General features: G+C 40.9%; 1 protein-coding gene and 1 long non-coding RNA gene across 9 annotated transcripts in view; one reads left to right on the top strand and one right to left on the bottom strand.

The window, feature by feature from the left end:
• meis2a (Meis homeobox 2a) overlaps positions 1-26,110 on the bottom strand; it is a 119,789-nt gene that overhangs the window by 51,900 nt on the left and 41,779 nt on the right. For all 8 annotated transcript variants that reach the window (XM_087990023.1, XM_087990022.1, XM_043698002.2 and 5 more), the window contains one exon: positions 16,510-16,655. In XM_087990023.1, coding sequence (XP_087846149.1) covers positions 16,510-16,655 — 146 coding nt within the window. The remainder of the gene's footprint in view (positions 1-16,509; positions 16,656-26,110) is intronic.
• LOC148149423 (uncharacterized) overlaps positions 6,224-26,110 on the top strand; it is a 34,641-nt gene continuing 14,754 nt past the window's right edge. Inside the window, exons 1-3 of the long non-coding RNA XR_015757940.1 lie at positions 6,224-6,370; positions 20,296-20,334; positions 20,587-20,661. This is a non-coding gene — a long non-coding RNA (uncharacterized LOC148149423). The remainder of the gene's footprint in view (positions 6,371-20,295; positions 20,335-20,586; positions 20,662-26,110) is intronic.

The raw sequence follows: 26,110 nt of genomic DNA, 5'->3' as shown, positions 1-26,110 counted from the left end.
AATGAGTTAAATCAAGAGCAGGGAATTTAATTCAAAATTTAAAATAGTGGAATCTGTACTGAAAACAAACATGAAAATTACTTAAAAATACTGCTGCTTTTAAAGATCTGGACCAGAAGATAACATCCAGTTAATGATGGTATTTTTATAAATTATTTTCCTTCGCTGAAAACCTGATGACAGTGCAAAACGTGACTTTGGCAATTTTTAATGCAAACAATAAGCAGATGTTTTCAGGCTACAGAGGCCATTGAAACTCAGCTAGTTGAGCTGTAATGCATTCTACTGCAACAATGCAAAATGTAAAGGAGGCCATGCTGAACTATTGCTGGAAAAAGGGCAGCCTTTCAAGCAGGGTGTGTGTTCAGCCAGTGTCCATGCTTTAATGAGTGGACTAGTCTTTGTAGTCCATCCTCATTGAGGCTAAGATTTCCTGTAGCCATATGTAACATGGTTAACTGTTAGCCTAACAGCTCAGAGGCCATGTGTGTTGTATCAAACTTAATGATAATTTTCTTCACCAGTGTTGCCATGACGACAGAAATGAAATTGTGCCAATGACCAAAATTTGTCATAATTTAAGTTCAAAAATGTCAGTATGTTTTTTCTTCAGAATTATATTTTGCATCCCAATGATCATCTGTTTTATCTCCATGCCTTTAATTTTCTTTTTGTTTTGCAGGTAAATTAAATGAGCAATTGTGTCGTGACCTGCAATTTAATTTTTAGCTTTGCAGGTTCTGCAAAGAGTCTGATTGTGGTATTTAATTCAAGGAGCATTCTTATTTTGAAGAAAAGAGTGAGAAATGGTAACAAATTTATTCCTTCAAAGTATGTCACTACCTAATAGAGGCCTGAAAGCCTCTACACTGAAATAAAAACCACCTCAATGTGTTTGTTGTAGCAAAGATAAGGACATCTCTCTGAAAATTGATGTGAGCAGTTATAGAGGGAGGTCTTTGTGCCTGAGCACTTCCTGTTTTCATTCTGTGATCAAATATATTCTTTGCAGAGCATACAGGAGAGTCCTTGAGAGGAAAGGCAAAGGAAGCCGAGGGGCTAATTGAGTAGTCTAAGGGCTTCTCAATATATCTAGTTTAAGGATCCTTCCTTTTCCAGTCAACGAAAATCATTCTCGGGTCAGGCTCAGCAAGATATCTTTACTGCCTGGCTTTGAGAAATTTTTTTAAACTAAGTGAAATCAATAGGAGTTTTTGTTAACTCAATGGTAATGTTGCTGGGCAAAATCAAAAAAGAATGCACCAGTTTCAATGATGTTTAATTCTGCTTTCATTTGCATAGAATAACTACAAGGGAATGCTAGTGTTAAATTCCAGCGTCTCCAAGTGCCTGGCATCCAGCAATAAGCATTGCTACGCAATTCACTTTAATTACACAATAGGACAAAACTCAGTTCTTACGCTTTTTAATGTTTAAAAATCAGAAACTCAAATTGTTAAATATCTGCATGCCTTTTTAAAAAATGCACACCTTCTGCATATTATTACCCCTCCCCCATTATGAGCTGTAACACTGCAAAAAATCTCCACAGTAACAAAAAAATCCCTGGTAAAATGAACACAAACCAATGATGAGTGGAAACTATACTTTACTTTTTTGCCCCCTTTGCTGCATTAAACTAACTGCTGGGAATTATTGTGGTCAGCCTTTGTTGTTTTTGTCCCTCAGAGTTGTTCAGAGGAGGTGACAATGGCTCAGAGTTGAGAACATATGTAGAAAGACCCCTGTGGTCGATGGAAAAGTTGCTTCATGCTGCTTGGTTGTTTGAAAAAAAACAACCAATGTTCCTTTCTTCCGACAAAGCTAATGAATGCATGAATGTTAGAATGCAGCAATGAGCCATTCAGTAGGAAAGTCTTGGGACCCTCCCTGCAAGAGCACATCCTGCGATGGTGAAATACATTTGCTTAACAAATTAAATTAATGAGATAATTCAATTAGTCTTTTTCATGTGAAAAATAATGCTGGTTAAGGAAGGGATTACTGTAGTACAAGAACAGGTTGGCTTTCACAAAGAGAGAAGCAAAAAAACTCACTTTAAAACAATGTTATTGAAACATAGCAGGACAATGAAGAGAACTTGCATTGAATTCTACAGTGGTTTTAGTTGTATACTTGTTTGCATTAGGATAGCCAGATGGGAAAATTCTCACATTACTTTCGTTGGAGGGAAATGTAATCATTTGTCAATAAAACTGGGAAATGTCAAGGCTGAGCTAGAGCTATGCAAAGTGAAACTTTTGACTTGCGTTGTGGAAGCAGTGCTCTGGGTGAGTGCTTCTGCCAAGGTTTTTAGACTAAAACATAGCCATGCCCTTCAGGACAGGAAACAGAAAACCTCCCAGCCTCTTTGCCTGCAATATTCACTCGATTCCAAATTAAAAACATTTTACAGGTTACTAAATCTCCAGCTGAGGTGATGTAGCAAAGAACAGCTGTGAAGTAATTTTGATAATGATGAGAATAATAAGCACATGGCAAGGTTCAGGGCTTTGCTGTTGCAGCTTCAGTGCTCCTGAATAGATAAAAGTGATTAAATACTCCTGATTATCCCTGACCAATATGTAATGGATTTACAGCCCTTTCAATTAGTCAGTATTTGCTTAGGACTCATTATTTTGTCTTTGGTTAAGTAATCAGCCTACAGACGCATGTTCTGTCTAATTCCTCTGTGCAAACGGGCGCAGGGCACCTGACCTCCAAAAAGGCCATAGCTGCAAGGCAGAATACCCACTGCTTCAACAGAGCAGTGACCATTCTGGTTAATCCTGACCCTGGAGCCACAATCAATATACCTTCATTTACTAATAATGTCTTTACATCAAAGTGACAGGTTAGAAATGGGGATCCAATATTCAATTTCTTTCACGATCTTTCTGGCTTGAGGTTGAGAACTTTCCAGCACTGGTAAGACTTGTAAATGGGTCTGAATCATATTGTAACTGTCATTGAAACCGGAAAGCATTTTTACCCTTTTAAAGAGCAGTGTATCAGCCTTGGTCACTATGTTCGTTCAAAGGATTGAACTCACAACCTCACAGCTGAAAGGGGAAGGGGGTGGTAAACAAATCCTATGGGTTACTTGTTCTCTCCTTTCAAAAGATCTCCTGAAAGAACAAACATTCATAAAAGGGAGGATACTGTGCTAAGCTCTCACATAGTTCAGAGTTAATGAAGGAAATATCTGTAGGTCCATAAGTTTCTCTCCATTCCTCTATAGTCTCCTATTGTTGATTAGAGGCAGTTCAGAAAGATGCATTTTAGTGTGTACTTGTCCTTCATGTGTTGCCATGACTATTTACTGACACTGTGAACAAATAATAGTATGAATAATCTAATCTACAGAAATGCATGATGTTCCTGGCTTGTTTATTCACATCACGCGAGAGGAGAGTTCTGCATTTCTGTTTCACTGTTTCTGATGAGCAGTACTAAACTATAAAATTGGATGAGAGATAAGTACAACATAGCTACCAGCCTTTTGAACATTTAGGATTACAAGTGTAGAAAATAAAATTAAGATTTGCAAACTAAACAATTAGTAAGAAATAAATGCTTCAGAATAAATTTAACAATGAATTATGCAAGGTTATGCATCAGTGTGTCTCTATGCTCAAATCATGGCTCCCCTGCATAGTGAAACCAGGACCTTCTTTATGTCATTGTGACAAAAAGATAGATAAAGTACTCAGTAAAGGGTTGGCAGCATGAGTATTTCCAGCCTTACAGAGAAATAGTGAGGGTGCACAGACAAAGCTAAGCAGGAAGAGAAAGGTAACTGGCTAAGGAGAAAACCTATCGTCCGAGATCAGGAGAGTTCAGAAGAGCGAGGCATTTGGGATTCAGTTGGCATCTGGAATAAAAAGCTAGCCTAATGGTGACTGTATAACCATTGCCATTGTTCTTGAAACAAAAAAAACCTGCTTCATCAATCCCTAACTGCCCTTGATAAGGTGGTGGTAAACTGCAGTCTTGAATGGCTGAAATCTTTGACATGTAGCAATATCCACACTGCTCTCATGAGCATTTTGACTCAGTGACAGCACAGGAATGGTGATATGCTTTCAGGTCAGGATGGTATATGACTTGGAGGACAACTTGAAGGTGATGGTTTTTCATGTATCTACTCCCTTTGTCTTTCTCAGTGATAGAGATTGTGACTTCAAAAACCGCAGTGAAGAAGACTTCTTGAATTACTGCAGTTCATCTTGTAGATGGCATAAACTTTGTGCTGCTGGTAAAAGGAGTAAATGCTGAAGGTGCTGGATAAGGTGTCAGTTAAGTGGGCTGTCTTATCCTGGAAGATGTCAAGCTTCTTGAGCTGTTGTTGAAACTGCATCTATTCAGGTAAGTGGAGAGTATTCCATCATACTCCTGACATGTGTCTTGTAGTGGGTGGGTAGTTATTGGGAACACAAGGGATAAGCTATTTGCTGCAGAATTCCTAACCTCTGACCTGCCCTTGTAAGTACAGTGTTAATAGGGCTGGTTGGTTTGGTAATCCTTATGTACAGTGAGGATTCAGTAAGGGAATTGCCAATGAACATCAAATTGTGATGTCAACATAATCTCTTGTTGGAAGTGGTTACTGCCTGGCAATTGTGTGGCACAAATGATACTTGCCATGTATCAGCCCAAGCCTGGATGTTTTTGCTGCATATGGACATGGACTGCTTCAGTATCTTAGGGGTTCTGAGTACTGCTCAACATTGTGAACTCATCAGTGAACAATTCCACTTCTGACCTTATGATGGAGGGGAAAGAGGCTTATAATTGGTCATTATTTCCCTTTATGGGTAGATGGTGGCATGGCATGGCGGTAATGTCACTAAATTATTAATCCAGAACTCCAGGTTAAAGTTCTGAGTTCAAATTCCATCATGGTAGATGGGGCAATTTGAATCAATAGAAAAAAAAATCTGGAATAAAAAGCTAGCCTAATGGTGACTATATAACCATTGCTATTGTTCTTGAAACAAAAAAAACCTGCTTCATCAATACCCTTTAGGGAAAAAAACTCTTGCTATCCTCACCTGGCCTGACCTACATGTGACTCCAGGCTCAGCGCAATGTGGCTGACTTTTAACTGCTCCCTCACAACTTTCTGACTCAGCAAACTGAGCCACTGGCAACCGAGGAGCAGTGAGTCTTCAGTTGTCTCCCACTGCCTCATCTGGGATTTAACATAGGGCTGGTACTAAGAGGACTATTTGCAATAGGCTGGCTGCATCAGGAACTACATATAGCAGCAGCTCATCCAAAGGTCGGGGGGGGGGGGGGGGGTTAGACTTTGACTTTGTGTGAGAATGTGAAACACATGATGGGTAGAACACAGAACATAATTTGTATCTTTCTCAGTTTTGTTTTGTTCGATCGGTCAGGATTTTTCCAGAATGATTCTACGAATTTCAGGTTGGGAGGAATGCCAGGAGCAATGAACTGGAAGTGACTCTCAATGTAAATCAAAATGCTGCCAGGGAAATTCCTTTGTGCTGGACCCAGATGTAGATTGCTGTCCAATGAAAGGTGGTGTACAACCAATTTGAATAATTACAGTCCCAGCTAACAGCAATCACCCCAGGCCATCAGCAGATCTGCTCCATTACCTTGAACAGAGACCACCAACTTAAGTAGTTTCACTGCAACACTCTCAAGGAATACAAGAGCTGAAGAGTGCTCTGGAACACTCCAAGTGCTTGGAACGTTCCATATCATCTCTCCTTTGTGGAGAAAGGTTTGAAGAAAAACATCTTTGACTATAAGTCCATCAGGAAGTGGATGTATGTGGTGTCTTTGAAACCCTGCGGGAAAAGGAAATGGTGGATCCTGTGACATTTGACAAAATGCCTCAACCAGAACTTTCCGACAAGCACCAAGACATCACTAGGCTGGTGATGAGAAGGGCGCTGCCCATGAGATCCTTCATGTACGCCCAGACTCTCTGCACCACCGCATATTGCCCTCAAAGCGGCTGGGAACGTGGGGGAGAGAGACTGTCACACATCTCCTTCTGAAATATGCCTTTGCAAATAAAGTCTGGAGAAAGATGCAGTGGTTTTTGACAAAGTTCATCACAAGCGGCTCCATAATACTGGACACTGTGCTCTATGGGACATACACTGAGACAAACATCGACTACACCTAGTGGATCATCAACTCGGTGAAAGGCACTCTTTGGTTTGCCTGAAACTTGGTGGTCTTCCAGAGCAAGGGGTTGACCTCAACTGAATGTTGCAGACTGGCACATTCCAACATCCAGGACCACATGCTGAGGGAAGCACTAAAGCTTAGGGCAGCTGCCACCAAGATTCAGTGGGAAAGACCACCATCTAAGGTCTTTCTGCCAAAGGTAAATGGGAGTCCATTCAGGGATCAGATTGTCCTAGTGCCTCAAATGTATGTAAATATAGTCTTGTATAAGTTGGAAATGCCTTGGGTTTGTTTGTAAAGATTGCACAGAACCAAACTGCTTTTGTGGCTATATTAGTGACTATATAAAGATTTTTTTATGAATAAAGTATGTTTTTGAAGTAAACTATAAAAGAGCTAGGAGGTCCCTGCCATAAAGAGGTGTCTGCAGGCAGTGGAGGTCCTCTTCCTCCCATCCGTAGCCCAGTTGGCCATCCAGATCAGTGTGTTTTGTTCCTCTCATTTGGGATATGGGATATCACAGTGTCCTTTCGATCCTCTGCCTTAGCAATTCTAGTTGGTTTGCTGAGGCTATAGAACTGCCAGCCCACTGATTGCATTGGCAGGATCTCCATTCCATCTGATGCCCCTTAATTGGATGGCAGGTCTTGTGGTGACCAATTAGGAAGTCCTGTCTGGGGAATTTGCTGAGTCAGAACTGCTGGTTGGCAAGTACTCAAGGCCCCCACTGGGGTCTCGAAGGCTGCAGTAAAATCCTACCTATTGAATCCAATGTAGAAAAGACTGACTAACTCGAGCCCCACTCGCTCAAGGCTACAACAAAAAACATTACTACAAGTCTGTGAGTTCACCTTGCTTTCAGGACTGATCTGTCTTTCATTTGCAATCTTGTAGTTTCTTATTATGAATCTATAAAACCTCCCATACAAAATGTCAACAAATTCCAGCTGGTATTTAACATAAAAGGCTGCAAACTAAACAGTAACTTTTTTTTTGCTAAACAAGTGTAAGTTTTGCCTTGATGGGGAAAATGTGCAGTGCTATGTCTACATGTTACCATCATGTGCAAACTGTGACTTGAGACCATTGGATTGAAAGTATTTTACTACACTCCAACCAGGTAAGACTGAAATCTTGTTGGTAAAGGTTAATGTGGATTTTTGTTGCAATAAAGGCACCATGTGACTGCAGGGACTGTATGCATGCCAATATTTCAAAGACAGATTCAAAAATTTAGCACAAATGTAATCCAGGCTGACTGATGCAGTCAAATGTTTCCTCTCTTTCTCTTTTCTTCCTCTGAAGCTGCGAATCATTGTGAGGGTTTGGCATCAGTGTCACTGGCAGTTCCCCCCAGTACCCCTTCCAAACTGGCTGTTCTTCATGTGTGGGAAGTGACTATTCTACTCGGGGCTGGGGGAGGGGAATTGGGGAGGGAAATCGCAGCTGATTCTGTCCTTACTGAATGTCTCCACATGTGCACTTTCCAGCAGGGGTTACTGGATCAGTAATCAGGAGAGGAATCCCTGGCATGTTTCTCCCTCCCCATGAAAGCCCGAGGACGCTGAAGTCAATTGCAGTGCTCTGAACACCAGTCTGCCTCAGATAAAGCAAACGCCTTACAGCCCCTAGGTTAAGTCAGGGACCTTCTTGGTCAATGCAGATCAGTGTCACAGGCGTGTGGTGTACTAACCGATTGCGCTGTTAGGATTCTCATTCTTTAAAAATCACACAGATTAATTATAAACTCATCATTAATTATTCTCTTAAATTATTTGAGCACAAAGTTGTACTGAATATCATTTAGTGGGAATTAAATGGCTAAATTAGAGCTTAGCTTTAAGAATCCACAAGTATGGCACATTTATGTATATTTCATGGAATGGGAGGAACAGTTTTGATATTAATTCTTACCATCATGTTACTGGTCATAATCACAATCTGACTAATAGTTATACTAGTTCAGTAATTTTACTCAATAACAATAGATTTGCACTAACATTTATCTATCAAACTATGACAAAGTATGTTTAATTTTGCAGGTGGAAAACACTGTTGGCAAAGTTTGGTCACTGTAGGAATGAAATACTTTTTTTTGATTAAAGGTATTCAGGTGATGACAGGAGCTGCACACTTCAGTGCACATGCTGTTACAAAGGAAGCAGCTGCTTCCCAGCTGTAGTACTGAACTCACATACTGTACGAAGCATCTCCCAGCTTAAAGTGCACACAAAGACGTTGCAACAGCTCAAAAACTCCCTCTTAGTTTGCATCAAAACCTACCTTTGTGGCTAAACAAAGAAATTGAATCTGTGTGTTATCAGATGGAAACAATTTTTTAAAATGCTCTGATTTCAGCAGGATTTCAATTCTTTATGGGGCAGTCATAGATATTTATATTAAACGTGCATGTAAAAAATGAATTTGCCGTTTTCAAATCACATCTTATAACTTGTTGGAAATCATCACTTTTTGAAAGTATTCTCAATTTAAAACTAGACTGCAAAAATTGAAACATGTTAACTAGAAGAATAAATGTAATGCAATTCCTGGCGAATTGAAAGCAGTAGTCTTTTTCCAGAAGACACAAGCTTTCAATAAAGGTATTTGAATCTGAGTAAAAACATTTTGCAAAGCACCCACTTCTTTATAACAAATGATTTTTTTCACATACAGAACACTGTATGTAGCCAGCCCTTTAATTCATTATATTTTACTATTTAATGTATATGTTCCCTTTTAAAGATAACCAGTAGCTTTGTTCCTCCTCCTCTAACATGAGAGCATCCCAAGCAAAAAAAACCTAATGAAATTGAATTGACTGAGACAACCTCATCTTGGTTACAGATAAAGCTTTAACTTGTCACAGGGTCTTAAACGTTGTGATCTGCAGTGAAGTTACAGAACTCGAGGCTGACTTAAATAAAGCTACACAAAAAGATCCAGCAGGATTTCACATTTCAATAGACAATAGGTGCAGGAGTAGGCCATTCTGCCCTTCGAGCCAGCACCACCATTCATTATGATCATGGCTGATCATCCTCAATCAGTACTCTGTTCCTGCCTTATCCCCATAACCCTTGATTCCACTATCCTTAAGACCTCTATCCAATTCTTTCTTGAAAGTATCCAGAGACTTAGCCTCCACTGCCTTCTGGGGCAGAGCATTCCATACACCGACCACTCTCTAGGTGAAAAAGTTTCTCCTCAATTCTGTTCTAAATGGCCTACCCCTTATTTTTAAACTGTGTCCTCTGGTTCGGGACTCACCCATCAGCAGAAACATGCTTCCTGCCTCCAGAGTGTCCAACCCTTTAATAATCTTATACGTCTCAATCAGATTCCCTCTCAGCCTTCTAAACTCAAGGGTATACAAGCCCAGTCGCTCCAATCTTTCAACGTAAGATAGTGCCGCCATTCCGGGAATTGACCTCATGAACCTACGCTGCACTCCCTCAATAGCCAGAATGTCTTTCCTCAAACTTGGAGATAAAAACACAATATTCCAGGTGCGGTCTCACCAGGGCTCTGTACAGCTGCAGAAGATCCTCTTTGCTTCTATACTCAATTCCTCTTGTTATGAAGGTCAGCATGCTATTAGCTTTCTTCACTACCTGCTGTACCTGCATGCTTGCTTTCATTGACTGATGTACAAGAACACCTAGATCTCATTGTACTGCCCCTTTACCTAACTTGACTCCATTTAGTAATCTGCCTTCCTGTTCTTGCCACTAAAATGGATAACCACACACTTTTCCACATTAAACTGCATCTGCCCACTCACCCAGCCTGTCCAGGTCACCCTGTAATCTCCTAACATCCTCCTCACATTTCACCCTGCCATCCAGCTTTGTATCATCAGCAAATCTGCTAATATTACTTTTAATATCATCATCTATATCATTAATGTATATTGTAAAAAGCTGCGGTCCAAGCACTGATCCCTGCGGTATCCCACTGGTCACCGCCTGCCATTCCAAAAGGGAGCCATTTATCACTACTCTTTGTTTCCTGTCAGCCAACCAATTTTCAATCCAAGTCAGTACTTTGCCCCCAATACCATGCACCCTAATTTTGCTCACTAACCTCCTATGTGGGACTTTATCAAAGGCTTTCTGAAAGTCCTGATACACTACATCCACTGGATCTCCCTTGTCCATCTTCAGAGTTACATCCTCAAAATATTCTAGAAGATTAGTCAAGCATGATTTCCCCTTCATAAATCCATGCTGCCTCTGACCTCTCCTGTTACTGCTATCCAGATGTGTTGTAATTTCATCCTTTATAATTGACTCCAGCATCTTTCCAACCACTGAGGTCAAACTAACTGGTCTATAATTCCCTGCTTTCTCTCTCCCTCCTTTCTTAAAAAGTGGGACAACATTAGCCACCCTCCAATCCACAGGAACTGATCCTGAATCTATAGAACATTGGAAAATGATCACCAATGCATCCACGGTTTCTTGAGCCACCTCCTTCAGTACCCTGGGATGTAGACCATTAGGTCCCGGGGACTTATCAGCCTTCTCAACGTTATTCTGAGCCAACTGCCAAATCAAGGAAATTTCCAGCAATAGTGATATTACCAAGAAGGCAAGAAACCAATCACATTGAAAAATTCTCATAGACAGCAAACCAGGATATAGAAGGCATTGCTTTTACAAATTTCGTAGAAAATGAATGCAACATTGTGTTGTTCAGATTAGAAGGTGAAATATTAAACATACTTGTAAGAAAGTGCTTTTACATACTCATTATGATATTATGTGATATGGAAACACTTCACATTACACAAATATAAAACTAGCTTTTACAGTCCAGGGAGATTCTTCAACCATAGTTATGCCATTAAACAGCCAGTTACTTTTAATTAACAAAGCATAACATTTCAGAGGGAGTTCAACAGCAATATTGCACATAAAAGTGCAAGTTCTTGTTAGTTCAGTGATTTCTAAAGTGTGCTGTCTGCAAGAACTGCAGGAAAACTGAACTCTGGATGAGTTGGCAATTCCTGAGTACAACTTAGACATATTTGTGTTTAACGTGAATCCATGGATGCCAGATGCCGTTATCAGTTTCACAGGGTACTGACAAACATTGCTGACAGTTTCAGCATCTACAAACTACAAAACTACTGTACAGTAAAGGTCCTGAAATGCAGAGGCTGATACTTGCCATGACAGAATTTACCCGCAGGAAACACTGATTCTGATTACATCAAGGTATATGGAGTCAGGTAGAGATCCTTAATTAAAATATCAACAGCTCCTACCCATGACACCACATGTGGCACTCAACCACTGCATCCATTCTCTTACCCATACCGTACCCCAGCCACTTCCTCTAAAATTGATTACTTTACTTGAGTCAGAAACTGAACGGCCAATATCTAGCTTATTGGCTGAACCCTTGCTGGAAAAAAAGCATAGGAAGCAGCAGCCGAAGCCCTCAAGCCTGTTCGCTAAGATCAAAGTTGATCTGATTTATCCTCAATCCCATGATCCCACCTGACTTTCATAACCAATGATTCCACTGTCAAACAAAAATCTGCCAAACTCAGCCCTGAACATATTGAAATGCTTTCACTGCTCATTGGGAGAGAGAATTCCAAACAGCAATGACTCTCAGAGATAAGAATTTCCTCCCCATTTTTACCTTCCCAAACAATAACTAATGTGACACTGGTGAGAAATTTGGGAGAGTCATATGAGATTGGCCGCAAGGAGATTCCTGACGTTGAGAGCAAAAAGTCCCATTTCAGAAAGATGTAATTAGATTAGATTAGATTACATTACAGCGTGGAAACAGGCCCTTCGGCCCAACAAGTCCACACCGACCCGCCGAAGCGCAACCCACCCATGCCCCTACATTTACCCCTTACCTAACACTACGGGCAATTTAGCATGGCCAATTCACCTAACCTGCACATCTTTGGACTGTGGGAGGAAACTGGAGCACCCAGAGGAAACCCACGCAGACACGGGGAGAACGTGCAAACTCCACACAGTCAGTCGCCTGAGGCGGGAATTGAACCCGGGTCTCAGGCGCTGTGAGGCAGCAGTGCTAACCACTGTGCCACCGTGCCATGAACAATGAGAAAGATTCTTGCTAGTGAGTGGTGAGTTGCCGATTTGCATAAGTCAGCATCCTCTTTATTACCTCACTGATACAGAGTTTATCATCTTCCCACTCACCAGAGAGGAAATGGGAGGTGTCTACTCCCAACATGGAGGTCATAGTGGCAACTTGGCAATTCCAGCTTACCGCTTGCTCCTCCAGCCCTGCATCAGTCACCAACATCTCAAGAAATGCTTAATGGGCAGTGGCCACATGAACCTCTCATCTGCCAGTACCTTCCAGGTCCCTGTTGGCAAAGTGGAGAGTCAATTTCTCTCTCTCCAACATATCCATGACAAACTGTGGAAACTACACATAGCAGTTGCGGATTGCCAGCACTTGACCCAGTGCAAGACTGGGCTTTAAAGTTACAATAGAGCCAGGAATCCTGGGAGTCCCTCCAGAGGTCAATGTATTCACCTGCGGTAGGAAGTCATTGAAGGTGTAGTGCATAGATAATGAGGCAAACTTTGGGAAGTGAGAAAACTCACTAGGCCTCACAGAGAAAAACCCTCTATGAAACTCACCAAAATAAGTGGTGAGTTATGGAAAAATTATGGAAAAATTCAGCCTTCCTCCTTATTTTGAAATTCTGCCCCCTACTTCTAGATTGTACCCCAAAGTAGATTTAACAAAGCTTTTATTACTGAAAAGGAGAATGCTATCAAAACTTTTCACTCTGCACTCATCAGGACATAATTACAAAAATACCAAATCTCAAGGGAACAGCAAGTCATACTGCATGAAAGGAGGGTGTGGATTGCTTGGCAACTGGACTGAAATTGGTAGAGATGTTGCCATGGAGAATGCACCAAGTAACAGTCAGGCTTTTGCTTAAATTCAAACAATTCAACTCTAATTGGTCAAAACACTGCCATTAGGAATGCACCAACGAATGGCTAAACCCCAATCTTCTGTTCAGTTGAAAAGGCACTAAATGTGAATATATCCTTTTTATTTGCAAAAAACAAGGTCCTTAATGTAAATGTTTGTAGCTTCTAGTATTAGCAATTCCTTGGCATTTTAAAATTGATGCAATAAACTTAAATTGGTTTTGCTTATGTTTAGAATGTTGACACTTTAATGTCACCGTGAAACATAACCTAAGACAGTCATGTATCATCTCAAGTTTGGAATAAGACCATAACACTATAAGTCAAAGGAGTGGAAGTAAGGCCATTCGGCCCATCAGGTACGCTCTGCCTTTAATCATGGCTGATGGGCACTTCAACTCTACTTATCCGCACTCTCCCCGTAGCCCTTAATTCCTTAAAACCTCGATTTCTCCATTGGATTTAATGAAAGAAAACTAAACTTAACATCCAAGACTCTCCTTTCACGATAGCTATAGTTAGTAACCCAGTAAATAGAGTCATAGAGATATACATCATGGAAACAGGCCCTTCAGCTCAACCATCCATGCCAACCAAGTTTCCAAAATTGAAGTTGTCCCGTTTTCCTGAGTTTGGCCTATATCCCTCTAAACCTTTCCTATCCATGTACTTGTCCAAATGTCTTTTAAATATCACAACTGTACTCATCTCTACCACTTCCTTTGGCAGCTTGTTTCATATATGCACCATCCTCTGTGCGAAAAAGTTGCCCCCAGGTCCTCTCTCACCTTAAACCTATGCCCTCTAGTTTTGGACCCCTCCCTACCCTCAGGAAAAGACCTTGGCTACCTATGTCCTTTGTGATTTTATAAACCGCTTTCAGATCACCACTACAATAAAGTTACCTGAATGTTGTTTTTTAGAGGTTAATGAAACTAAATCAGAAATCAGTGCAGTTTGCATTATAATCAGCAATAAGACAAGAGCCTGTAGTTTTGGTGGTAAGGTCCTGGCATGGATATAGGTTTGACTGAGTGGCAGAAGGCAGAGAGTAAGGATAAAGAGGTCTTTTTCAGGATGGCAGTTAGCAATTTGTGGAGTGCCACAAGGGTCAACATTGGGGCCATCATTATTCACATTATACATTAGAAATCTGGACGAAGGAACTGAGAGCATTTTTGCTAAATTTGCAAATGACACAAAGATAGGTGGAGGGACAGTTGGTGATGAGGAGGCTGAGAGCTTGCAGAAGGAGCTGGGTAGGTCAGAAGAGTAGACAAAGAAGTGGCAGATGGAACACAATGTGGGAGGTGTGAGGTTACGCACTTTGATAGGAAGATTAAAGGCAGAAACTAATTTCTAAGTGGATAAAGGTATTGGAAATCTGAAGCACAAAGGGACTTGGGAGTCCTAGTTCAGGATTCTGTTAACATGTAGGTTCAGTTGGCGGTTAGAAAGACAAATGCAATGTTAGCATTCATTTCAAGAGGGGCTAGAACACAAGAGCAGAAATGTATGGCTGTGCTCTGGTCTGGAATATTGTGAGCAGTTTTGGGCTCCTATCTAAGAAAGGATGTGCTGGCATGGGAGGGGTCCAGAGGAGCTTTACAAGAATTGTCCCTGAGATGAAGGGCTTCTCACATGAGCAGCAGTTGAGGGCTCAGGGTGTGTATTTAATAGTTTAGAAGGATGGGGGGTATCTGATTGAAGCTTGCAGCATACTGACAGTCCTGGATATAGTGGTCGTGGAGATGTTTTCACCAGTAGGAGACCATTAGTGTTAGCCAGCCAGCAATGCCCACATCCCAAGAGCGAATAATAAAAAAAAATGGAATGAGTAACCTCAGATTGAAAGCCTGACTGTTTAGAACTGACATGAGGTGGAATTTCTTCAGCCAAACAATAATTAATCTGGGGAACTTATTGCCCCAGAAGGCTCTTGAGGTCAAGTCATTGCATGTATTCAAGCCAGACATAGATAAGTTCTTGATTGGTAAAGGGATCAAGAGCTTTGGGGAGAAGGCAGGAGAATGAGGTTGAGAAATATATCAGCAATGACTGGGCTGAACTTGATGGGACAAATGGCCTCATTCTGCTCCTATATCTTATGTTTTAATGGTCAGAACAGACAGCATTGTTTTGAAGACCATATACATGTGGTCAGCGAGTGTAATTCTGCTGTTTTATTCAGAAACATGGGGCAACATTTCTAATTTGGTTCAGGTCCTCACATCAGGGTCAAATGTGGGCCTTACACTGTGTTGGAAGCTGTCAGCTGACATCCATTTTGACTGGACTGACCAAACAGTGACCACTAAAGATGGAGGAGCAGGCAGCTTTCTGGGGCCACAGGGCCAACAGATCGCCATCCAGTGATGACTCATCAGGAGCCCCGCTGTCTGAGATTGCCAAAAGGAGTAGTAAAAGAGCTGTCTTCAACAGAGCAGGTTGAAAAAAATTTTAACGGCTGCTTGGTCATGATGATGGATGGGACAACTCACTCAGTGGACAAAACTATGGCTCAAACACCATGATGTGATTTGGGTGGTCTCCGAGCAAAATGAAACATAGCCCCACCACAAGACTATCTGTTTTGGATGGCTTTGTGGGACGTGCCACTGACAGGACAATTCCAGTGTGCAAGGCAAAAGAGACCTTAATTGACACCTTAATCAGCTTAGCTTGACATCCAATATTTGTTTAAAGGCAGGTACCCATTCCACCCCAAAATGTCTTAGGCATGGGATGGTGACAGCAAACTGGTTGGCAGTGTGAAGTTACTTGTCTGCCCACTTCGGTTCCCACCTATCTTGAGCTCACAGCACTCCAAAAGCTAGTGTTTTCAAATAGACTTGTTGGACTATAACCTGGTTTTGTGTGATTTCTAACCTTCTCCAACCCAGTCCAACACTAGCACTCCACATCCAAAGTTCCTGCCTTGTTCTCTCATAAAGTGATGTTCAGAAAAAATATTTGAGAAAAACAAAACAAAAGCTTAAATGTTGAGCAAGGCTTGACGTTTCATATTTGTGGAGAAAGTGAGGTCTGCAGATGCTGGAGATCAGAGCTGAAAATGTGTTGCTGGAAAAGCGCAGCAGGTCAGGCAGCATCCAGGGAACAGGAGAATCGACGTTTCGGGCATAAGCCCCATGTTCCTGAAGAAGGGCTTATGCCCGAAACGTCGATTCTCCTGTTCCCTGGATGCTGCCTGACCTGCTGCGCTTTTCCAGTTTCACATTTGTGTACTGCCAAACACACCAAGCTGAGCTGAAAATCGACACAAAATGCAATGTTCCCAAAATAAAGAAACATTTTCTCTCGAACTTTAGACAGCATTTAAATCAACATCAGGGTTAACCAACATAGAATTTCTTTACATTGTACATACCGTGAGGTGCTGGAAGAGCCATGCCCTCATAATATTTGTCGCTACTTTGGGGAAAATGCCTCTTTTTTTCTGTCGCTTTTTATCCTTATCTGGGTCATCATCGTCACCTGTGCCCGGTGAGGCCACACTGTTGTCTAACCCATCACCTGAAATCACAGAACAAAGAAAAGCAAAAATTTACACATGGTGAGCATTCTGCAAATAACAAGCAAAAGCAATCAAATTTGATTCACGCTGATTTGTGGATAATGCAAGCTGATAACATTTCTCATTAAAATACTGGACTGTTATGTGAAAAATATTTAATGCAAGGCACTACATCTCCCAATCCTGTTTTGATAAACTTCACATGAACACACAAGTATCATTAATTCAATTATTGCCATGCTTTTGACATAGAGAAGTCGTACTCTGTCAACTAAATTTATACTCGGTTTAAAAACTGCAACGATAATTTTGTTTTGATTTCAGTTTGCTCTTTAAATATAGGGGATGGCTTAGGAGCAGATTTTTGAACTAAACGTAGATGATTACTTAAAACAAGTCTGAACATTACAGGGATTTTGCATAAGGTGAGAGTAACTATATCATGGCTCATTGCACAGAACAGACCACAGTTCATCAGCACACCCCTCCCCCAATGCATCTGTATGGGATGACACCCTCTGTCTCCCTGCATCACTGCTTACGACTCTCATACTGCTTACGACTCTCATACTTATGAGGATTTGGTACATATCAAGGCAAGGTGCCTTCTTTAAATCAGGAGTTACCTCCATCCGCTCTCACCACTGTTCTGCCTTTCCTTGCATTAATTGTGCATTAGCAAAAATCATTTACTTTTAACAGTCATAGTTATTTTTCTTTACCCTCAGGCAAAAATGCCTTGAAAGCCTGCCTAGAGGGCATCTAAATTATGTATCTAAAAAAACTCTGCACCAAGGCAATCCTGGACTCGTACTTTCTTAAAATTCATACGTGCTTATCTTCCTGTTTTTGAGAGGCATCAATCAGAGCACCTATATATACCATATTTCCCCATTAATATTTGAACCAATAACATTAAAAAGAAAGAAGAAAGAAAGGACCCAAAGTATAATCAAATGCAAAATAAATGAAGGATACTGAAACAGCATCGAGCTTTTTTTTATTCAATAGCTATGTTTTTCTCTTGCACATCATTAGCCTAAAGCCACACGAAAGAAGAAAACAGAGAAGTGTAGAGTTTATGCTCCCTGCTGATGTTTAAGAAGCTGAGGTCCTGGAAGGACATCTGGAAATTGCACGGAGACTGTGGGTTTTGTAATTTAAGAATAGACATTCATTAGCAGTAAATGCCATAAATCCCATGCTAAGTAAAAACCTTGTTCAGAAAAGCCTAAAACAATAAACTTAGGACTCAGCATTGCCAGAGCTGCATAGCTTCCTGAGGAATGTTACAAATGCAGAAGCTAATTCTACTACTGTCTTCTAGTTATTTGATTATCAGAGGGTAGGTGGCACCGAACACTTAGGTTAAACAAAGGCCTTCTCCTTGGCAACTTTTATGCAAGTTAATTTTTTCTACTTCTCTAGCCGCAGAAGCTAAAAAAAAACCACAGCAAAGAGTTGGCAGATTAATTTTATTGACGTTTCCATTTTCACTGCAATGTGATACCCTCCATCACGTCGAAGAGGCGACCCCAGTATTTACAGACTGACAAGCCACTTCATTACAGCCACCCAGCCCCAAGGCAGCACAGCTCCCTCCATCTGCACAAATGTCAGTGCACAACCCTTCATCTACTACTAACTTTTGCTACCTCTCTATGAACGTGAATCATGACGGGGAGCCAAAAAGGTGGAAATAATCATGAAAATGATGCTGGACCAGAAACATTCACACAGCCTCATTACAATTGCCGAGCGCAGAGGGCTGGTGATTTACACCATGCTTCCACAATGCCAGGAAGGAATGCTGCAGGGCAAATTTTCCCAAATGCTAATGGTTTATGACTGTTCCTTGGCAACTATGGCATTTTAACCTGTGTGGATGTACACTCCAAAACAGAAACTGGAAATGTCTTATCATCTGTCCATGTGACACAGATGGAGAGTGGCTATTAGGAGCCAGGCACTGGGCCTTAGGGATCTGAGGTGCTGCATTATAGCCTACGGCAGTTTTGGAAAGCTGTGCCTGGGGAGAGGAATATTCTATGCCTAAAAAAAGAGGCTGGCATCAGAAGTGTGTGTGCATATTAGAAAATAAGACGAGTAAGAAGGAAAAATGAACTAATAAAAATAAACGTGTTAGGATTTAGTATTTGTCAAAATTGTTAGCTGCATCAACCTTTATCTCAAATGAACCCTTTGTAATAGGCCATCAATTTAATAGAATGGAAAATATATCAAATCCTACATTAGTGGGGTTATTTTAGCTGTGTGGTAAATGTAACATATTGACAATTTACTGAATTGTTTTGAAGCAAGAATTTTTTTTCTATAAGATAATATCATAGTCTTGGCATGGGTTAAAATTTATCAAAATATTGTTACATAAAATACTTCCCAATCTGCCTGGAACAGCCAGTACCTGAACCTCTAATTACTGAGCTCTCTTTCCATCCTGCTGTGCTGCATGCCCTCTGTGTTAACATAGAATTTTTGAAAGATTTATTTTTAAGTGACCAGATATTCAGCAGGGCATGGCCTACTGGGCTGGAGTTCTGCATAACAGCTGCACTTGCTTTTGTTGCATGCAACATTTACGAACTGCGTGGGTTTTCCTACGTTAAAGAGGAGACAGTGACCCATACCACCTTCTTTACACTCAAAGGAGCACTAAGAAATCACTCCTTACAGGCTTACCTCAGGCTTCCTTGGCCAAAACAACCTCCCTCTCCTTGCAACCCAACCCCACCACCCACCCCCACCACCAACCCCTCCTCCTCCACCATCAACCCCTCCTCCTCCACTGCCACCCCAGGCAAAAGCAGAGAGAGAGAGAGAGAGAGAGAAAGGGATTTTATGTTCCTTTCTCCTCAACTTTTCAGGCGGTATAAGCAGCATTTAGCACATTCAACCCCCAAATGGCTCCAAATGCTCTGAGCTGCAGGGGCTCATCTTTTGTTAGGCTCCCTCTATTTACTCAGGATTTACACAGGGCTCTCCAGTGAAGAGACCACATGTTACTGACAGAAAGCGGCTTCATTCACAACACATCATACAACAGGGCTGTAGCCATTGCTGTTTCATGCTTAGGCAGGATTAAGACTCCAGTAACACTGAGCCTAAAGACTCTTGCTAAATGGTAAACAAAATGTACTGGCTACTACTTAAACCAAATTAGGCAAACATAGATCATAATATAAACATGTAAGTGATAAAAAAAAGATTAACATCTTACACCTGTCTTTAAGCTTCACCTTCAGTTTCCAATGAAGCAATGCAGCACACCTCACCTACTTATTTATGCAAATTTCTTTCTGACGGTCTTCTCACCACTTATTTATATCTAGGGTCATAAATGTGGCCTCAATGACTCATGAACGTGCTACATTAGAGCTGTCCTTGAAATACAGCAAATGTTCTCACTTGTCCAGCAAAGAAAACTAGACACGTTCCAGATATGCCTAACATTACAGTCCAGTCTAAGCTTGTTGACTTGCACAGATACCTTTGGCTACACTTCCTCCCCGCCCACATGCTGTAAGAACTCTAGTCTCATAGTTTCTCCATTTTGTTGCATTGTTGTGTTGATGTCACCTTCCATGCAAATGCTGCTAATATGTCCTCCCTTTTCCACAGCCAAGTATTCTGCTCCATGACAAGGTCGTCAACTATCAGGTAGGCTCGAAACGTTGTACATGCATGAAACACAGAGTCCTTAAAAATAAGCTTTCCTAAAGGCACGGTATGTACACTAAATCCCTCTTCTTTCTGAAAGAAAGTTTAACTATACAGATTAAAAACTGAATCTATGAGACACTAACTTCTAAGTAATTTGCTGATAAGTCCAGATCTCATTATCTCTGGAGATGCTGTGGATTTCCACAGTTATCAATGATGTTGCCTGTCATTTCTTTTTGTGTTGTCAAGCTATTTTCCCTTGGATTGTTGTCGCAGTCCCAAAAGTTGCTTATCCTGACGTACTATGGTCAAGTTTCATTCCAGGTGAGCTACTAAATTATTTTTGTTCCTGTTTTGAGTGGTTCGAACATTAGTGGCATTTACTTGTTTTGTCACCTAAGCACTTGAAGAATACTTTGAAGTTTTTGTGTTCATACCCTGGATTTAAAACTTTAGCCTTCAATTAGTCCAGTACATTTTCTCCTTCACAACATGCTGCAGTACCTATCAGGCCTCTCAACTACTGGTTCCTTTACATTTTCCTTTGCTGCTGTAGTGCTTGCTGATTCCACCTGTCGCCCCAGTACCTTTTTTGGTTACCCCTGTGTTCTGTTTGACTTATTTCACCAGGGTTGCACAGAGTCATCTTGAAAGGACTGTATCATGAGTAATTTATAGTTCCTTGTAGTACTTTGCACCTCCACCTGCATTTGCAGGTCTGCCATTTTCTCCAGAATTACTTTGAACTCAAGCCAATGTTTTTGTAGAGGCTCCTGCAGAGTCTGATCTGTTCTATATGTGAGTTGCTCTTGATCTCCCTGTAAATCAGCAGTCCTTTCGTTGGATTGATGATCCACAGCTTGTTCTCTCGGCTTCATTTCTTTATCTTCCAGCTCTTCATTCATCTTTGTGAGCTGCATGCAGGTATCCCTTCAAGCACGCATCTTCTAAGAGATGGACTGGATTTATCATGAGCTAGTAGCTAAGCTTTTTCCTCTTGAACTTTCATTTTGCTCTCCACAGCAAAGAGCTAAGACCTTAGTTCCACTAATTCAGAACAAAGTGAAGTACTCCATTCTTCTGTCATATTCAGTTCTGGAAGTGCTGCACTTTCTTTTATGTCTCAGATATTTGACTGATTCCATGTGTCGTGACTGGTCTAAGGTCACGACATGCTGGTGTACTTGTTGGATGTAGTGATTATAATGTGGAATGTGAATCTGTGACATCCAGGTGATTGATTCTAATCGCATTCCAGCAATATTAATCCTGTGAATGGAATTGGTGAACCCGAGTATGCTGGAAATATTATTATTTATGGGGTTCACCATGGCTTCCCACATTGGTACATGCTTTTTTTTTTAAGAATTCTGGGATTGCATATTGGCACTGGACTCTCTTTGACAATCTTTGACAATAACATATAATAGATGTACATGAGGTCAGAAACTGAGAGGCCATACCGGGACCCAATAACCTGGTCAGTGATGCCCAAATTAGGTTCCACCAGGACCACTCAGCTCCAGAACTTATTACAGGCTTGGTTCAAATATGGCCAAAAGAGCTGAATTCCAGAGATCAAGTGAGAGTGGCAGCCTTGACCTCAAGGCTGCATTTGACTAAGTGCGGCATCAAGGAACCCTAGCAAAACTGGAATCAATGGGCATTAGGCGGCAAACTTCCTAGTGGTTGGAGTCATACCTCGCAAAAATGGTCATGATAGTTAGAGATCAGTCATCACAATTCCAGGACATCTCTGCAGGAGTTCCTCAGAGTAGTGTCCTAGGCCCAGACACCTTCAGCTGCTTCATCAGTGACCTTCCCTCCATCATGAGGTCAGAAATGGGACACTTGGTCATGGTTGCATGATGTTCAGCACCATTTGTGACTCCTCAGATACTGAAGAAGACCACGTGCAGATGCAACAAGATCTGGAAATTATCCAGGCTTAGGGTGACAGGTGGCAAATAATATTTACACTACAAAATGCCAGGCAATCACCATTTACAATAAGAGAAAATCTAATCCCTTGACATTCAATGGAGTCACCATCACTGAATCACCCATGATCAACATTGTGGCAGGTTACCATTGATCAAAAACTCGACTGGATTTACCACATAAACACAGTCGTTCCAAGAGCAGATCAGCAGCTACAGTGAGTAACACATCCCTGACTCCTCAAAGCCTGTCCACATCTACAAGGCATAAGTTAGGAGTGTGATGAAATACAGTAGAGAGTGTGGTGCTGGAAAAGCACAGCATCCAAGGAGCAGGAGAGTTGATGTTTCGGGCAAAAGCCCTTCATCAGGAATGTGATGGAACACACCCCACTTACCTGGATGGTACAGATCCAACATCACTCAAGAATCTGACACTGTTCAGGACAAAGCAGCCCACTTGATTGGCACCATATCCACAAACATTTGCTCCCTCCCCCATTGATGCTCAGGAGCAACAGTGTGTTCCATCTACAAGACGCACTGCAGAAATTCACCAGAGATCCTTAGACAGTACCTTCCAAACCCATGACCACTTCAATCTAGAAGGACAGGGCAACAGATTCATGGAAACACTGCCCCCTGCAAATTCCTCTCCAAGCCACACACCATCCTGACTTTGAAATATATCACCATTCCTTCACTGTCACGGGGTCAAAATATCCTCCCTAAGGGTATTGTGGTTCAATCAAAAGCATGTGAGTTGTAGCGGTTCAAGAAGGCAGCTCCCCACCGCCTTCTCAAGGGCAACTAGGGATGGGCTATAAATGCTGGCCCTGCCAGGGATGCCCATGAGTTAATTAAAAAAAAAGACAGCAGTTTTCTAAGGGCAGATAATTTTAATTTTGAAATACTTAGGATGTTGTGATGACACTGATGTGTTTCACAACACTGACACTGTGAAACATGTGTTCTTTGTCTTGCCATGTACATTGTCAGATTATAGTTTATGATCACTTTCTGGGAGAATCCACTGGCAGTATACCAGGTTGTTCCTATCATGGCCTGCAAGTACTCCTTATGTGTGGCCGATGTGGGTCAGTATGCAGTTCTTCGTAACTATGATTGTGTCATTTATTCTGTTTGTACTTGGGCCTCTAAGCTTTTGTTGAATTGTAAGGATTGCTTCATACTTGCATTGATCCTTCAATTATTCTTTCTAATATTTCTTGTTTGTCTCGCAAGTATTTTTGGAAAGCTTGCGTAGTGATGGATGTGATTACCAACTCAACAATTCTGTTTGCCAGCTCCTATTTTGAAAATCACAGAAGGTTAAAATGACTCTAAACTGGTCTTCAAATATGATGCATCTCTTTTGGGGATGCAGGCTTTCCCCAGGTTATAAACACGTGACTTAAAGCCTATTATTTTAAAAAGTTGAGTTACATACAATGGTTCGTACTAATGAACGTGTGGACTACTTTGTGCGACACTGAAAACATTATTATTTATTATTATATTTAAGATGTTTTAGGTAAAATATATACTATATACTAAGACAAACATTTGACTAATTGATGCTAGATGTGAATCTTACGTAACCGACTTACATATAAGTTCGACTCATAAACAGACTTAAAAACGGAACTCGTTTGTAACCTGGGGACTTCTTGTATTTTAGCTCTTTAGCTGTTAGCCCAAACATGTTAAGCGTGTGTGGATCTTTATTCCTAATTGCTAAATCAATGTTAATGGCTGCACCAGATACAGCCAAATCTAAAACCCATAACTCTGAAAACTGTGTAAACATTTTGAATTCTGTTAGGAGGTCTGCTGTGTCCCAAATTATATGAGGGAACTTTGTGGGCATTCTGACAATATGCTTTTGCACTTCCCTTGCTTGCTATTGATTTTACACACACTCTGATCACTTGTCTTTCTCAACTCAGTTGAACTGACCTCTCAATAGAGGTGTGTTTGCTAATCAGCAGGCTTGTTTTCAATACGCTCTGATGCTATAAAGAACAAAGACCTCAAAGGTTCTCTCCTGCACTTAAGCATGGTTTAAGACTGTTGACCATGTGTTTCACCTGTAGATTAACTTGCTCGTTCACTTTGCAAGCATGATAGGCCACATCAATTGTATGGTTTCTACCACTATTCACCAAGACATGCTAATAATAATGATATCATAATCAGTTACTGGTGTGGGATTGATTAATTCTGTGGATTAGTTTATTTAAAATAGTAAAATGTTTTACAAGTTATGAAACCAACTGATTTCTGTGGCAAACACAACACAGACTAACTGCCAGGCCATTTCGCAACATTGTTTACACAACGGAGACCTTAAAAATGAACTCTCTTAGTGGCAAGGTACACACACAACAGATGAAACAGAGATATCATATTCTGATTTGAGTATATTTTTCTTGCTGCTCATAATATGACGTCCTTTACAGGGAAGGCCAAATGCAGACTGGGTGACCACTTTACAGAACTCTTTTGTTCAACCTGCAAATACGACCCTGACCACTTGTCATTTTAATTCTGTGCCCCATTCTGATTCTGACCTCTCTATTCATGGTCTCTTACACCATTCCAGTGCAGCTTCATAAAAAGAGCACCACATTTTTTTTAATCAATTGAGTATTGTACACCCTTCAAGACTCAACGTTAAGTTCAACAATTCATGGTCATTACTTCTGGACCCATTTCTTCCTGACAGGAGCTGATAGTGATGATTCTGTCCTTCCCATTTACACCTTTCTAGACCCTTTCTTTTAATCCTACATTTGTCTCATTGTCATCTCTTTTTGTTACTTTATCTCTGGTCCACTGACCTTATGATATCCTTCCTTTTTTGTTTTCCCTTCCTTCCTTCTCTCCCAGCTTCTGTACCTACTTTAAATGTGTTCACTAACCTGGAACATTAGGTTTTCTTTCTCTTTCCAAACATGCTGCCTGATCTATTGGTTATTTCTATTGTTTTCTGGTTCTATTTCCAGACTCTGCAGTATTTTACTTTTGTATCATGTTTGCCTGTTCCGCTGTTAAAATACTTTTCCATACTCAATACCTATACAACACATTTGTATTTCAGTTCTGAATACAGGTATTTTTAAGTTGCTTTTTCCATTCAATTTTACAATGTAATTGTGTTAATGGTAGTCTGCATAGAAGTAGTTAAGTGCTCAACAGTGAGAAGTTAAATGTTGAACATTTGGTAAATGCTATTGCAATCATTATAAGAAAGAAGACATGCTTTTTTATTGGAAAGAATATGTTCATTCGTAAAACGTGAAGATAAAATATGCTTCTATCTTCAAATATAAAATGATAACTAACACTCAATGGGATTATGGTCATTTACTAACAACATTTGGGCCACTTGTTGCGCTACCTTACTTCATCAACTTTGTAATATCAGTGTGCTATCAAGTCAGGGGTGTGATGGATTACTGTCCATTTTTCTTGGTGGGTACAGCTCCCATAACATTTAAGAAGCTCAAATCATTCAGGCCAAAGCAGCCCATCTAACACCTTTAACATTCACTCCCTCCACTACATATGATGAATAGCAGCAAAATGTGCCATATATTAGATGAACTGCAGTAACTCACCAAGCCTCCTTTGACAGCAGCTTCCAAACCTGTGACCTGTACCCCCTAGAAGAACAAGAGCAGCAGATACATGAGAATATCACCACCTGCAAGATCCCTTCCAAACCACACACCTACCTTACTTGGAACTGTATCCTCATTCATTCATTATCACTGGGTCAAAATCCTGGACTTTCTCTCCAACAGAACTGTGAGTGCATCTACACTGGA

This window comes from Chiloscyllium plagiosum, unplaced genomic scaffold (genome assembly GCF_037043375.1).
Source record: "Chiloscyllium plagiosum isolate Xiang-an unplaced genomic scaffold, Cpla_swu_hap1 HiC_scaffold_8, whole genome shotgun sequence".
In the NCBI taxonomy this organism is placed as follows: domain Eukaryota; kingdom Metazoa; phylum Chordata; class Chondrichthyes; order Orectolobiformes; family Hemiscylliidae; genus Chiloscyllium; species Chiloscyllium plagiosum.
Note: the sequence above shows the minus strand (reverse complement) of the source record. Positions and strands in the feature narration are given on the sequence as shown.